Here is a 16,384-nt window from a genome sequence, read left to right on the forward strand (position 1 = left end):
TCCATTGTTTCCGAACGAGATGTTAGATTTACCTCCCGTTTTTTGCAGAAGTTCCACGAGGAACTGGGCACACGGCTGCATTTTAGCACAACATATCATCCGCAGACCGATGGTCAGAGCGAGCGGACCATACAGACCCTCGAGTACATGTTGAGGACGTGTGTTATTGACTTCGGTGGGAGCTGGGATTCCCACCTACCCCTTGCAGAGTTCGCCTACAACATCAGCTATCATTACAGCATTGGCGCCCCGCCTTTCGAGCCGTTGTATGGGCGAAGATGTTGCACCCCGGTTTATTGGGGTGAGGTTGGACACAGGGTGATGGGACGGACGGAGGTAGTCTTGCAGACTACCGAGAAGATTCAGCAGATTAGACAGCGACTGCAGACCGCTAAGAGTCGGCAGAAGAGTTACACCGACAGACGCCGATCTGAGTTAGAGTTTCAGGTTGGTGACATGGCACTCATGAAGGTATCTCCCTGGAAGAGTGTGATTCGCTTCAGGAAGAGGGGGAAATTGGGTACCTAATATATTAGGTCGTTCAGGGTCATTTCCAGGGTTGGCAAGGTGGCTTACAGACTAGAGTTACCAGAGGAGCTCAGTCAGATCCACAACACTTTTCACGTTTCGTAATTGCGAAAGTGCATTATGGATCAGGAGGCGGTAGTATCGTTGGATGACATTCAAGTCGATGGGTGCCTGAATTATGTGGAGAGGTCATGGCCATTCTGGAGAGGAAGGTGAAGGTTCTGCGGAACAAGGAGATACCTTTGGTAAAGGTACAATGGGAGCACCGAAGAGGGTCCGAGTAGACGTGGCCGAAGGCTGAGATGCGGGAGCACTTTCCGGAGTTGTTCACCGCAGCGGACTTCGAGGACGAAGTCTAGTTCAAGTGGGGGAGAATTGTAACGCCCCGACTCTTAGGTATTAATGTTATAGCTTTAATTTTCATAAGTTGTAAGGTCTACTCGACGAGTTGAATGCCCTGACTCGTCGAGTAGGAGCGGGTTTGGCCACGTGTTTAAGTGACTTACTCGCCGAGTCCAGTATAGGACTCGACAAGTAGGAGCTGGAGGATGAAACCCTAATTTCCGGGGTTTTGCACCCTATTTAAAGGAACATTAGCCTCCCTTAGCCTCCCTTACGGCCTCTTGAGAGTCCAGCAAACCCTAATCCGTGTGTGTGCTCCATTCCTGTGTATTTTCAAGCTTTGGAAGGTGGATCTTAGTATGGGGAGCTTGAAGATCAAGTAGCTAGCAACAAGGAACGTGTGTGGATCTGGAATCTACCTCAGTTAGCATCATTTGAAGGTATCAAGTCGTTACCTTGACCTTATTTCCTTCTAGATCTCATTTGGTTAAAGATTAGGGCTTTTCTAGCATGTTAGGAAGCCATTCCTGGGTATGAGCTAAGATTTGAAGTTGCAACTTCAGATCTGAACTCTTCTGGGTCTCTAAGTCCATAAAGTTTCCAGCTTTAGCAAGTGTAAACCCTTCCTTATGTGTTAAACTCCATTACAAGCTTGGATTTGACATTCTAAACCTTTAGAGCCTTGCATGCACGTAAAGTTTGCAACTTTACGTGATAAACATGCCTTGGGAAGCTTGATCTGCAATATGGAACCTTAAAATGGCTTAAAAAGCATCTGAATGGATAAAGGACTGAAGGGACTCGACGAGTTGCATGGTCAACTCGGCGAGTCCGATGAAGATTGTCGTGCAAGGACTTCTGCATGGACTCGGCGAGTCGGTGGGGTGACTCGGCGACTCAACTAAGGTTTTCCCAACATTTGGACACGCATGAACTCCGCGAGTTGCAGGGAAACTCGACGAGTCGGTGGGGGTATTTCACAACTACTCGAGTTCTGGAAGGACTCGACGAGTCAGTGACTGCACTCGACGAGTCGGGTTAACATGGACTGTTGACCTTGACCTTTGACTTTGACTATTGACCAAGGGTTGACTAATTGACTTCTGGGGCATTTTGGGAAATTGGAAATTTACGAGTATGGTTCTATGGTGAATATAGGTGGTGGAGTTTGTGGCGGTGATCCGAGAGTTTGAGCTTATCTTTCGATTCGACAGTTGAGAGGTGAGTTATCCTCACTATACTCAAGGGTCTAAGGCACCAAGGCCGGCCCTTTGGATGGTTATCTGGATATGTTATGTTAGTATGATTTGTTAGATCGGTATCCTGGTAGATAGGATAGTATTGTGTGTTATGTGATATGATCAGTGATAAGTCTATTTTGTGAATATACTAAATTGTCATAAATCTGTTGAATTAATGTATAATTGTCCAAGAATGACACTACTTTTATGAGTTGTTGAACTTCATATGCAGGTCAATATATTGTACTAAAAGTGGGTGGAACCCGCAAGAAAAATGAACAAAAGGAAGCTAACAAGCATGGGAGATGAATTGGTAAAAGAATGAAGAAAAATGGTGCTGAGAAATTTGACCACTCTTTAATGTTTTGATCATATCTCAATATCTAGAGCTCCGATTGACATGAATGAAGAAGTTATAGCAACTAGACAAAATTTCCTACAACTTTCATGTTTTGCATTTTTACTGATTCTACCGTTTTCATCACCAAAAAGGGCAACAAAGATGAGAGACGTCCTAGAACGCGTCTAAGACGCCCCCTAAGACGCCTAACGTTTTAGGCCATTTTCAAGTGCAAATCAAGGACGACAGAAAGCCTGTAAAACGCCACGAAGGACGCCCAAATGTCCTATATGACGTCTAAGACGCCCACTATGACGTCGACGCGGAAAACAGCTCCGAAAATCAGTTTTTCAGCACCTATTTAAAGGAGATTTAACCCTAATCGACTTAGGACTTATCCCCTGCGATTTTCCACAGTTTTGGAGGGTTCCAAACACGTTTAAACCTTTTCCAAACACTTTTTGATCATTAATTTCCAAATCCAAAGCGATAAATCATCAAATTCATTATCATTTAACGTTTGAAGATCGTTCAACCTACGGATCTACATCAATTCCATCGAGCTCCAGATTTGATTACTTCATCCCCAAGGTTTCATCGTTCCATAGTTGATTGATCATTAGACTTCATTGATTTTATGATTCCAAGTTGGTTTGTGAATTTTAGCATTAATTCCATTATTTATATTGAAGTTGTGTGTTTTGTTAATCATATGGAAGGCTAAACCACCTAGGTTACTTCCGGGAACGTTGTAGGATGTTAGGATGAACACGTTTTGATTATTACTTTTATTCTAGTCAATTTCAGTTATTGTTTCATTCTTAAAGTTATGATTTTTACTTACGGTAATTGGAGTTGGGTTTTTCTTATTGTGTGATATTGCAACTAAGACAGTGTATTGTTAATTCACTAATCATTCTGAATTCAAGTAGTTTAGGAACTAAGATGATCAGTTGAACCCACATACATTATTCCGAATTTGTAGTATTATATACTCAACATTGTAATAGGTAATTGTAAGACACATTATTGCCAAACCACTAGTTGTTCCTAATCCAATTAGACATAGGGAGTAAGACAACTAGTTGAAATAACATATTGTGTGCTCAAAATTATTTGTTGCAAGTTAATCAACCTTAATTATGTATAGGTAATTAAATTGGAATTTAAGGGAAGAAAAACGTGTAAGTCTAACCATCTTAACAATTGAACCGGAAGTATCTTGTTTTTTTTTTCATTGATAGTAGTTTGTTTTAGTAGTTCTTGCTAGGGTGAGCAAAAGCGGGTACCCGGCCAAATTGATAAGAACCGGAACCGGAACCACCGGTTCCAAAAATATTGGAACCGGAACCGGAACTGCCTACACCGGTTCTTTACATTTAAGAACCGGTCCTGGAACCGGTTGGAAGCAGTTCCAATACCGGGTACCCGGTTTAAAAATACTTTTAATTTTTTTTATTCAAAATAACGACTTGAACCTTTTATACAAATTACAAAATACGGTTTGAACCCTCTAAATGCGTCCAACTTATAAAAGGCCACTCGGCAGCCCACAAAAGGGAGGCACACTTAGTCAAATTATCAAGGCCTTTTCCTCCTGTTTGCTTTGCAAGCCTTCCGTTTTATAGGAAGTGGCATTCCTCTTTTTTCCTTCCCACAATCGATGTGGGATAGGAAGAATGAAAGAAACTTTTCTTTATTCCTTCGTCGCTTACACTTTTCTCATTTACATTCCATTTACATATAGTTTGCTTAAATCTGTAAGTGACTATTAATTCTTTTTATAGTTGCCACTGGCTTTCGTATAAACAAACATAAATTACAACATATGTAATATTATAAATATATTATTCGTAGGTAGAAAAAGATGACTTTAATTTAAATATGAAGGTTTCTAGTGTAATAATATATATATATATATATATATATATATATATATATATATATATATATATATCGGTATCGGTTTCGGCGAGTACCCGACGGGTAGCGGTTCCAAAAAAATGAGAACCGGAACCGGAACCGCTTAAGGCGGTTCCAAAACTTTAGGAACCGGAACCGGAATTGCTTAAGGCGGTTCCGGTTTCGGAACCAGCAGTTCCGAGGCGGTTCCGATTCCGAAAGCGGGTACCCGGTTCCGATGCTCATCCCTAGACTTCTTGCATTACCAAGTTTTTAGCTTTTTCATCAAATTTTAGTTCAAATAATTTCGTGACAATTGCTAGCAGTAGTTTTTCGTTGACTGTTTTAACACAAAGTTTGACCACAAACTCCTCGTGGATTCGACCCGACTTACCCTGTCTACTTAGGTTAGTTGGCTTATTTTTTATTGAGACAACGACCTCGATCAAAATTTGGCGCCGTTGCTGGGGAGATTATGCGCTTAAACTATTGTGTTGAAGTAGTCATTAAATTTTATTTTATTTGTTTTATTTTTAGTTCAGAATCTTAACTATTTTACTATTTTTGTGTATGGACGGTTGTGAATGGAGTAATACACTTACATGAATCAAGATATGTGGTGGGAGAGAGAAAATCCGAGTCCATATCAATATTATAATGATCCATACAATGATTCATATAATGATGATCGATATGATAATGATTGTTGGTGGACTGACGATTCGGTTCAAATCCAACACCATGGATCACCTTGTTTGCTAGACAACCAAGAATCAGACAAATCTTCATTCAGCAAGAAGTTGGATCAAATGTTGGACATGTTGAATGAAACCTTCTACAAGGAGGAAGAAAACTCAAAATCAATTTCTACACTTGAAAGACGAATTGAACAAATAAGAGAGAAGCTAAATCAACAACCACCAGACAATCTTTCAGACACTACACAAGATAATGAGGTAACAATTTTATGTAGTGATAAATATTTTGATAAAAAAATGCATAATTCCACACCACCCGAACTTGAGGTTGTGGTGCAGAATTATGTGCCTTTATATGACAATAATACTGAAAGGATAATTGAAATAAAAGAAGTTGTAATCGAAAAGGACAAGTATAATGAAGAGTTTCATGTGTCAGAAGTAACCAAAGTTGGGGAGGGGTATGTGGAGGCTAATACCACCCCTTGCCCAACAACTTTGAAGAAACTTGAACCACAACTTCTTGTAATGGATTCTAAAAAAGTGGCCAAATACAAACAAACAAATATAATCATTGATCGACCCTTTTTGGCAACCGTCTATTCTCAGATTAGTTGTCGGGAAGGTGCGATCGATATGATATTTGGAAACCATACAATGAGATTTCTTTTGTTTGGACCTGCTAATGATCCTCCAATTAGTGGTGACCTGTTTGTAATCAATACTATTGATGATTATGTTTATGAGCATACCGCAAATATGCTCTATGACACCACCCACGATTTGGAGAAACCTTTACCTTGTCACAGATCAATGGAATTGGATGAGATCGGGTGTCAACAAGTGAAGAAAAAATTATGGACCATGAAACATGATGGCACGCTTTCCTACAAATCAAAGATGAAGATGTTTCATGATACCAAACATCAAGTCAATAAGTCCATTAATAAAAGTTATGCTTGGCTGTTCAAATCAAGGTTTAAGCATCATCATGGAAAGATTAAATGCAAAATGGTTTATTTACACAAGGTCAAAGATGGCATGCCACACGATCCGATCATTCAGGTTTGGGTGCTTGTAGTTTTTTTTTTGTTATTGTTTTAGGAATTTATCTTTTGATGCATCGAGGACGATGCAAGACTTAAAGTTGGGGAGGGGGTGTACACAAGAATAAGACGGATGATTGAAGAAAAACTGATTTTTTTTTAAAAAAAATCATAATTATTTGATGTTTATTTGGGCATAACGAAACATTATGCAAATACCTCCAACTAGTGAAGTTTTTCAAGAATCAAAACCGCTTCTACCTCCGGTACCATCAGGTGTGTCGTCCTCCATGTTTTTAATTTCTTTTACATTAACTTTGATAATTTTGTTTGGATAATCAACTTAGGATGAATGCACTGCTATACTAAACTCATTATTATTCTCTCTTGGGTTGGCCACCATGAAATTTGTGATGAGCTAGTAGCTTCTATATATCTTGAATGTAACTCATCAAGATGGAAAATGATAGGAGTTTCGTATATCGAGTCATAATATATATTAAATATTCATTTTGTGGGTTGCTCAGCCGGTTTGAGAATATTTATATTTATTTAAAAAATTGTTATGTGAAATACCCAAGTGTTTGAAAAATGAAGGTTTTTGGCTCGAGCCTACGATCTTTCAATTGAAGACCCAACCGAACAATATGTGTCATCACGCTCTAAGTACTTGGTCTTACTTACTCCTGCGCCTTTGGGGTTGGGAGGGGACTATTATTGTTTTCACACAACCAAAAAGCATCAAAATACATTAAAGAAATTCCAAGTATCTATATTCAAGCTCAAGTCAAATACAAAGATGATCAAATCTGATGAAGCAATCAAAGAACTTGAAGAATGCACAATCAAGATAAACATGAAGAAAAGTTAAAGTTGAAGATATTGTGTGAAACAATACGTGACCCCTCGATAGCGGGAGTGTATGGGTTGGTCCAGTAAGTGTTACCGACCGCGCTAACTATGTTAGTGAACCTTGAAAAGGGGACTTTGGCAATGAGTTCAACTGATTACTCATGAGGTTGATTATTGGAAAGGGTTAAAAAAGTGGAGGGTTTCAAACAACAAAGTAAAATAAGCATAACATGTGTTTTGGGTTTAAAAGTCTGGATAAGAAACTAATAATCCCCAAAATCAATATATTGTGCTATTGAAAATATTGTGATAAAAAGTACGGAATTCGTGATTCCATTGAGATTTTCTTAAGATAAGAGAGTAAGACTACGCTGATTATTTCAGGCCAATCTCGGGACGAGTTTGGAATAAAGTTGGGGAGGTTTGATAAGTCTATTTTGAGAATATACTAAATTGTCATAAATCTGTTGAATTAATGTATAATTGTCCAAGAATGACACTACTTTGATGAGTTGTTGAACTTCATATGCAGGTCAATATATTGTACTAACAGTGGGTGGAACCCGCAAGAAAAATGAACAAAAGGAAGCTAACAAGCATGGGAGATGAATTGGTAAAAGAATTAAGAAAAATGGTGCTGAGAAATTTGACCACTCTTTAATGTTTTGATCATATCTCAATATCTAGAGCTCCGATTGACATGAATGAAGAAGTTATAGCAACTAGACAAAATTTCCTACAACTTTCATGTTTTGCACTTTTACTGATTCTACCGTTTTCATCACCAAAAAGGGGCAACAAAGATGAGAGACGTCCTAGAACGCGTCTAAGACGCCCCCTAAGATGCCTAACGTTTTAGGCCATTTTCAAGTGCAAATCAAGGACGACAGAAAGCCTGTAAAACGCCACAAAGGACGCCCAGATGTCCTATACGACGTCTAAGACGCCCACTATGACGTCGACGCGGAAAACAGCTCCGAAAATCAGTTTTTCAGCACCTATTTAAAGGAGATTTAACCCTAATCGACTTAGGACTTATCCCCTGCGATTTTCCACAGTTTTGGAGGGTTCCAAACACGTTTAAACCTTTTCCAAACACTTTTTGATCATTAATTTCCAAATCCAAAGCGATAAATCATCAAATTCATTATCATTTAACGTTTGAAGATCGTTCAACCTACGGATCTACATCAATTCCATCGAGCTCCAGATTTGATTACTTCATCCCCAAGGTTTCATCGTTCCATAGTTGATTGATCATTAGACTTCATTGATTTTATGATTCCAAGTTGGTTTGTGAATTTTAGCATTAATTCCATTATTTATATTGAAGTTGTGTGTTTTGTTAATCATATGGAAGGCTAAACCACCTAGGTTACTTCCGGGAACGTTGTAGGATGTTAGGATGAACACGTTTTGATTATTACTTTTATTCTAGTCAATTTCAGTTATTGTTTCATTCTTAAAGTTATGATTTTTACTTACGGTAATTGGAGTTGGGTTTTTCTTATTGTGTGATATTGCAACTAAGATAGTGTATTGTTAATTCACTAATCATTCTGAATTCAAGTAGTTTAGGAACTAAGATGATTAGTTGAACCCATATACATTATTCCGAATTTGTAGTATTATATACTCAACATTGTAATAGGTAATTGTAAGACACATTATCGCCAAACCACTAGTTGTTCCTAATCCAATTAGACATAGGGAGTAAGACAACTAGTTGGAATAACATATTGTGTGCTCAAAATTATTTGTTGCAAGTTAATCAACCTTAATTATGTCTAGGTAATTAAATTGGAATTTAAGGGAAGAAAAACGTGTAAGTCTAACCATCTGAACAATTGAACCGGAAGTATCTTGTTTTTTTCTCATTGATAGTAGTTTGTTTTAGTAGTTCTTGCATTACCAAGTTTTTAGCTTTTTCATCAAATTTTAGTTCAAATAATTTCGTGACAATTGCTAGCAGTAGTTTTTCGTTGACTATTTTAACACAAAGTTTGACCACAAACTCCTCGTGGATTCGACCCTTACTTACCCTAGCTATCTAGTGGTTTTTGAGGTTATTTTTGATTGAGAGAACGACTTCGATCAATCAGTTAGATCGTTTGTTTGTCCATAGACTGTTATGTGATTATCTGTTATATGTGCACATGTTTGTTTGGCGGTTGAGGCTTATCTGCTTTGTGCGAAAGCCAATAGACCTGGGCATTCCAACCTGTTGGTTGTGGGCCGTGAGTATTCCATCCCGAGGATGATTTGACTCATAGTATGTGGGCATTCCAACCTGTTGGTTGTGGGCATGGGGTATTCCATCCCAATGATGATTGGACCCATAGTATGTTGACATTTCAACCGGATGGTTGAGGGCCTGGGGTATTCCAACCCGATGGTTGACTGGACCCATAGTATGCTGTTTATGATTATATGTGTATGGTTGTGGGTATGGGTATTTTGGGGGAACTCACTAAGCTATCGGGCTTACAGTTTCAGTTTATTGTTTCAGGTACATCAAGGGATCGCGACAATACAAAGGCTTGATCGTACAGCTCCTCACTTTTTAGGACTTTGTTTCTGGGATACTCTGATATGATACATTTTGAAAGCAAGTTTTGTAATGGTTAATGGTTTTGAAATGTTTTTAAAAGTTTAAATTTGACATGATTTTTATGGGTGTTACAATTTTATGTCTTAAAAGCAGAGACGTCCGTTGATTTTGAAGGCCTTGTACTGTACGAAAATAAAAATGGGTCCCTATATATATATATATATATATATATATATATATATATATATATGCAAATATGTTCATACTACAATAACTCAATAAATGTTATGTATACAATAGAATCAAAAGCATGATAATGCAATATATAATCTTACATAGTTACATGTATCGTGATATATAATCTTACATACTTACATGAATTGGAATCAAAATTACTTCCCAACTCTTCATAATCAATATTTTCCAATATGTCATTCTCAGTATTTGTTAATTCATTAAGTATTCTTGTGAATTTGGAGACTCTGAGTAAGACTTTAATAAATTTAGTTTTGATCTCTATCATCACCCATATTTTCAGCATTATTATCACCACTGTTTTGATTTTAAGAAGAAATTTGAGGTTTTTTGGATTAACGTATCAAGAGCCCCATTATGAGACCTTCTTAATTCTTTATCTCTCTCTCTCTCTCTCATGTTTTTCACTACCTAATAGATGCTTTAGGGGTTTTTAACAATTATATATGATATAACATGAACAACAATATGAATGTCATAAATGTCGTTCTAACGATTTATGAGATGCCACAAAACAATAACACAATTACAAAAACTAAGGGGAATTAGTAATTAGAGAAATCACTCACAACATATCTCAAATTAAGTAATGCACTAATGTGAAGTTAGAAATTCAATCATTTAGAATAAGTGTGTTACATTCGTTAATCAACGACAACAATTAGAATATACGAGAGAGGCCGTCAAATTTAGAAATTAGGAATAGTGGATTACTTGTTTAATTTCATTTGACAATAAAAAACGAGCACGAGAATGCAATAAAAATGAGAGGTTGAGTCTAGTGGAATCAGAAAACTAAAAAAAAAAAAAAAACGTCGTCTGTGCTTTGAAGTTGTCTCAGATTGAAAAGTTTGGAATTGGAACAAAATGTAAGTTCTTGTTTGTCGTAAATTTACATTAGTCGAAATGCAATTTTTAATTTTAAGTTTAATTTTTCAAACATGAGTTGTTGCAATTTTTAATTGTAGCGTGTGAACTATTGAGATTGAGAAAAAAAAGAGAAATTAAATATCCTTCTATTTTTTGTTCCTACAAATCTTCCTACCCAATTAAAAGATGACATGTATCACATTTAATGCTCATTTAATCATATTTTAGTATAGTAAAATGACACATGTTATCATTTAATTGGGTAAGAGGATTTGTAGGAAAAAAGATAGAATAATATTTAATTTCAAAAAAAAAAAAAAGGTTTTATCATTACTACATTGCCGCCGATTGTTAGATATTGAACTGAAACATACATAAAATCGAGTCTCCTCCACGAGCCCTATACAATCGTACAGAAGACACCATGCTTAAAAGTACAAAACAACTATAATGGGTTGCGCTTATAGTTTTTAACAGTGGGCTCAATGATTCATATAATTGGGCCTTTAAATTAGAAACCGGGGCTCAATATTTCCAGGCTTATGTAAACCCTTACTTAGTTGTTCATCCATTTAAATACCTCAAAGAGTCGCACACTCAGGCTTCACCAACTGAAAGGGGTCATCTTGTTCGCCGCCGCGTAAGCAAACCCTAATCCTCATCACCATTCGCTATTCTCGCTCGAAAGCTAAATTGTTTTGTTAACCTATTCGCAGAGAGACTTTTTAGCTGTTGCAGGAGAAAAAATGGTGTCAGGGAAGAAGACGGTAAGATATACACAATTACACATCATATGTTTAATATCTCTATATGGTTCTTTGTATTGATGTCTGCTGTTGATCATTACGTTTATCGATTCTGATCTGGGCTTTCTTCTCGATTACAGAAGAAGACTCATGAGAGCATCAACAATAGGTTGGCTCTTGTGATGAAGAGTGGAAAGTATACCCTTGGGTACAAGACTGTTCTTGAGTCTCTAAGGAGCTCTAAAGGTAACAATTGTTAAAATGATTTGTTATATATAAATGGAGGATCTTAGTTTGTACTGTAACGCTATTCTCTCTAACTGATATGAATTTCCTTTGAAATTTACTATAAAGATAATCTTTACCTTCTTCAAATGTAAAACATTTGTTATTGAATTCGTAAGGAATTGAAAACTTATTTCTGTGAAAGAGACTAGACGAGATGTTACATTCTGATAGTTTTGATCAAAGTAATGTCGATGCAAAGTATTAGTAAAAATGTAAGATATACCCCAAATTTCAATTGTTTGGTTTTTGATTTGTAAATGTAAATTCATCCCATATCATCAGTTTTCTAAAATCTTGAATTTTTAATCCGTGTATCACACACCCCTGAATCCTAATTTGTGAACATAGTGTAAGAGAAAAAACTTATTTTTGATAGTTTCCTTGCAATCAATTGAGCTTTGATGTATGAAATTTGACTATACTGATAACTGAGAAGAATTTTATTAAGAAAAGTGTAGAATTTCTGATATTTCAATTATAATTTTACAATAATGTTTTGTGATTGTATTGATTTGATGCAAACTGCAGGAAAGCTGATCATCATATCAAACAATTGCCCTCCCCTGAGGAAGTCTGAAATCGAGTACTATGCTATGTTGGCTAAGGTTGGGGTTCATCATTACAATGGAAGTAAGTCAACATATTATTAGTCTTTTTACTTTTTATTGGATTACATTTATGTGGATTTGTGTCTTTTTTGTGTATGTTACTATTTTTATCTAACCTTCTTGACGTGTGCTAATATTTTTTTTCAGACAATGTGGATCTTGGAACAGCTTGTGGAAAGTATTTCCGTGTGTCATGCCTTAGCATAATCGATGCAGGTAATAATCATGTGCTTTTTTTTTGCATTTACCGTTTTTTTATGTATGTTAAATATGTGTTTGATATTTTTTTTTATTGTGATTATCAGGTGATTCTGATATCATCAAGTCTCTTCCTGGTGACAGCTGAAGAACAAGATGAGTGCAATAGGGTTTTTAATATCTTTGATTACTCCAATGTTGAGTTGAATTTTTATATTTTGTGCTGAATCTGTAGAAGACATGGATGCATTTTAGCATTTTGGGCCCTCTAGTAGGATACAATTGTTCCATTAATGAAATTTTGGTTATGGTTCTTTTGCTTTTGTTTATTGATGGTCTACGACCACATAATGCTTTCATCATTTACATTTTAACTATTTTTAACAAATTTATAAACCAAGAATATGTATACATAGAAATGGAATTGAATTCCATTTTATTTTCTCCAAGAAAATGCATGTTACATTCTAAATTATTTGACAACTTCACTTCTTTTGAATCATTATGAGAACCTGGAATAAGGTTTTTGTTTTTAAACGAAGAGGTTGAATGTATGAATGATAACTAAAATATTTGTACGGAGAAGGTCCATTTTTCCTCCCCGATACTGTATCTCTACACAAAACAAATGACAATAACACAAACATCAACATTCAAGTTCTACTCACACAGAAGCGACATCCTCTACTATAATTGCCAATGTTAGAGCATTTCCAATGAGGGTTCTTTATTATATTATTAGTTACTATTTGATTTAGCACTTATCAAAATCCAATATTGTTGGAGCAAACTTAAAAAGTAAAGTAAAATACGCTATCTGAACATCCTACGTCAAACCATCTCAATGACTATGTTGCTAGACATTAAAAATATTTTGGATTGACAAAGTTTCAACCCTTGACTTCTTGTATGAAATTTCGCACATCAACTTCTGAACTTTGTTTTTTTTTTCTCCATTGACCAATCAATATATGTTTTGTAAATCTAATTAGTTAACTATAGTTAAGTTTTAAATACTTGCTATTTCATTATTAATTAGTTAATCTATTAAATATATAAAGATATTTTATTTATGAAATATATATAAAATTTATAATGATTATATTTGTAATGCTTTTTTTTATTTAATTACACTCGAAATTTAAGATTATGAAATACAAAACTTTGAATGTTTTTACAACTTATTTTTTAGAACTATTTTTTATTAAATATTTTGTATTAAAATATGATATGTTTAAAATAAAAAAACCAAACAGTAAAGTTTTATAGCATCTTAGTTGAATTTGTAAAAAAATAACTCTAAAAACAGATTAACCTTTGAAGAAAATATTTAATTTGGTGGTTAATATATTGAAGAAAATATTTAATTGGTGCTTAAAATTAACATATATGACAAAGGAGTTTTGAGTCAAACATGCTCTTACTTCAAGGCTACTATGTTGTTCATCACTTCAATCCTTGATCCCGACGCACTTGAGTACTCCTGTCCAGAAACCCACCGTCTCCTTCGCTTCAAGATGGTTAACAGGTTCAGAAAACTTTGCTATCTCGCTAAGCTCTTCAAACGCGTTCACAAGATTCTGAAGTCTTGCGACAAACTCAACCAACAAAGTAGTAAAATTTGCAAGAGACAAGGCTTTGGCACTTTCGTGAGTCTTCACTTCACGCACATTAAGAATCGTGTCACCATGTATCGATAAACGTGAAGGCCACTGCGTCTGCTTCTTTAGCGCATCTACTGACGATTCCCAATCCACCATGGAAGGTTGATTGGTCTGCTTCTTTAGCACATCTACCGACGTTTCCCAATGCACAATGGCGGGACGACGGGCCTGCTTCTTTACCACATCTACTGACGATCCCCAATGCACCATGGACGGCTGACGGGACATATTTGGAGTCTTACGGTCTAGGGATTTGGTTGGAAGAGGCGGTTTTCGGTTTAGGTGTAGCTGGTTTAGGTTTGTTTCACTGCGGAATTTGACAAGTAGTTTTGGTTTGATTTCGTCTTCTTTTGGTTCTTGGAAAATATCGGGATCTTCAAACCCTTTTGTTTGTCTTCCGGGTTCCCATTTGTCGGAGTTGATGAGATGATAAGAGTTTTGGTCGATCGTCAATTGTAATTCCTCCGCAGCCTCGTGAACTTTCAAGAGCAGGTCGACATCGGGGCTTAGTTTTTCCATTTTTTCCACTTTGCTTCCTAGCTCACGTAGGACTTTTGCGCCTTCTGTGCCTACTTTCAGGATCTCGTTTTGGAACATGTTTCTTAGTTCAGCAGATGCCTATATATCGCCATGGAAAAGACAAATGAAGGCTTTAGATCTTGCAATAGGAACTTAAACTTTCATATGTTTGTTCTACATTAACTAACTATGCTTTCGGAAGTAGAACAAAAACATAACTCCATCTATAAAGATCCTCAAATCATAAATCTAGGCCAAGAAGAAAAGTTACCTGTATTTCTGCAAGTATACAACTATGCATTCCCATCACCATAAACGCACAATGCCTAAGCGCACCACTAACTTTCACATAATAACTCCATGGATACCTCAACATCTTGTAACGTCCATGTGGTGGTTCCCAAACAGCAAATCCCATCTGCAAAAAGTAAACTACTTGTTGGCTAATGGCGTATTAATTAACATTCACACTTAATTTGTAAACAAACAACAAACCCGTATATTTATATATATACCAGAGTCTCTTCTTCACTTGATGACTGTACTGCCGATCTATATCCACTATACAAAGGGTCATCAGAGGCTTGATATACCAAGATTTTTGAAGGTATTCTTTCATATCCGAAATGTTGAAGGTACTTGCTAACACATCCTATAAAAGTTAATGTATTGCTTAAATCGTTACATGGTTTTATCAAGTCAAAAATGGAAAAGATTTTTACCTTCTAAGGAAGTAGCAACCCCCCTAAAGTTCTTCACCACCAATTTATGCAGATCTTCACCAGCCCAAACTGGAAAAACGCATATACTAACAACCAAACACACACCTGTCCCAAGGACAACTAACAACGAACGGGAAAGAACTGTTTGGTCAATATGTGAAGTCCCTGACACAAGTACTACGCAGAATGTTAACGTAAAGATTCTGAACCCGTATTCGTATGGCTTCATTGACGGATAGAGTTTGATATGGCTTGATATCGAGCCTGAAACACAAAAGGAAAAAGAACCAAGATGTATAGAATAAAGTTTAGACTTTAGTGAAGGAAATTATATATGAAAAGGGTGCTTAAATCGACCTTCTATAAAGATGCTGATCACAATTACAATCTTTCGCAACTCCCCAGCCCACATGGATAGTTGGGCGATAGCTAAGGCAAGCACGCCAGCAGATAACATACCCAAAGCAACGTTAAATCCTTTGTTAAGTGTTGCTCCTATATGAATTCAATCAAGTTTAATCAGATCAAACGAAACAAGGGAATGCCATTGACGACCATATTTTATCCAGCAGAACAAACTATATCGAACAATTAATTAATGATAATGATACAAATCCGAAAATGGCGATTAAGTTCTTGGAAAGAGGAAGTTATAAGGGTTAATTAGTTACGTACCTATGCTGAATTCGAAGACGAGGATGACGGTTATGACTGCCCAGATGGAATACTGAGTGACATAATTAAAGGGTTCTTTGAAGAATATAAGAACACAAACGATAGCAAATGCCAATCCGGATTTAGCAGCAAAGATGAAATGTCTGGGATCGGAGCGACCCATCTGGTAAACGTTAACAAAGAACAGTCGAACATCGTTCCACCAATCCGCAGCATCTTCGTTGTTGGTCGTGCGAAAGGATTCATTCAAAAGACCAAATTCCGAGTAACCCTTTCGAGATAGAAACCTTTCTTTGCCTTTGTCTGTAAAATTACGACGCGACATGGATCCTAGATAGA

The 16,384-nt window shown here is 36.4% G+C and overlaps 2 protein-coding genes across 2 annotated transcripts; one reads left to right on the forward strand and one right to left on the reverse strand.

Annotated features, from left to right (window-relative positions):
* Window positions 1-11,180: 11,180 nt before the first annotated feature.
* On the forward strand, window positions 11,181-12,779 carry LOC145140977 (large ribosomal subunit protein eL30). The gene is made up of 6 exons (XM_079074344.1): window positions 11,181-11,265; window positions 11,342-11,392; window positions 11,512-11,617; window positions 12,188-12,289; window positions 12,415-12,483; window positions 12,573-12,779. The coding sequence occupies exons 2-6, from the start codon at window positions 11,372-11,374 to the stop codon at window positions 12,611-12,613; spliced, it is 339 nt and encodes a 112-aa protein (XP_078930470.1). The 5' UTR covers window positions 11,181-11,265; window positions 11,342-11,371; the 3' UTR covers window positions 12,614-12,779.
* A 1,043-nt stretch (window positions 12,780-13,822) lies between these two features.
* On the reverse strand, window positions 13,823-16,384 carry LOC145137856 (aluminum-activated malate transporter 4-like). Its single transcript, XM_079071998.1, has 6 exons — window positions 16,046-16,384; window positions 15,728-15,865; window positions 15,371-15,634; window positions 15,164-15,300; window positions 14,920-15,066; window positions 13,823-14,747 (listed from the first exon to the last, which is right to left on the reverse strand). The coding sequence occupies exons 1-6, from the start codon at window positions 16,368-16,370 to the stop codon at window positions 13,917-13,919; spliced, it is 1,842 nt and encodes a 613-aa protein (XP_078928124.1). The 5' UTR covers window positions 16,371-16,384; the 3' UTR covers window positions 13,823-13,916.

This window comes from Lactuca virosa, chromosome 9 (assembly GCF_052849685.1).
Source record: "Lactuca virosa cultivar CGN04683 chromosome 9, Lactuca_virosa_CGN04683_v6, whole genome shotgun sequence".
NCBI classification, from domain to species: Eukaryota; Viridiplantae; Streptophyta; class Magnoliopsida; order Asterales; family Asteraceae; genus Lactuca; species Lactuca virosa.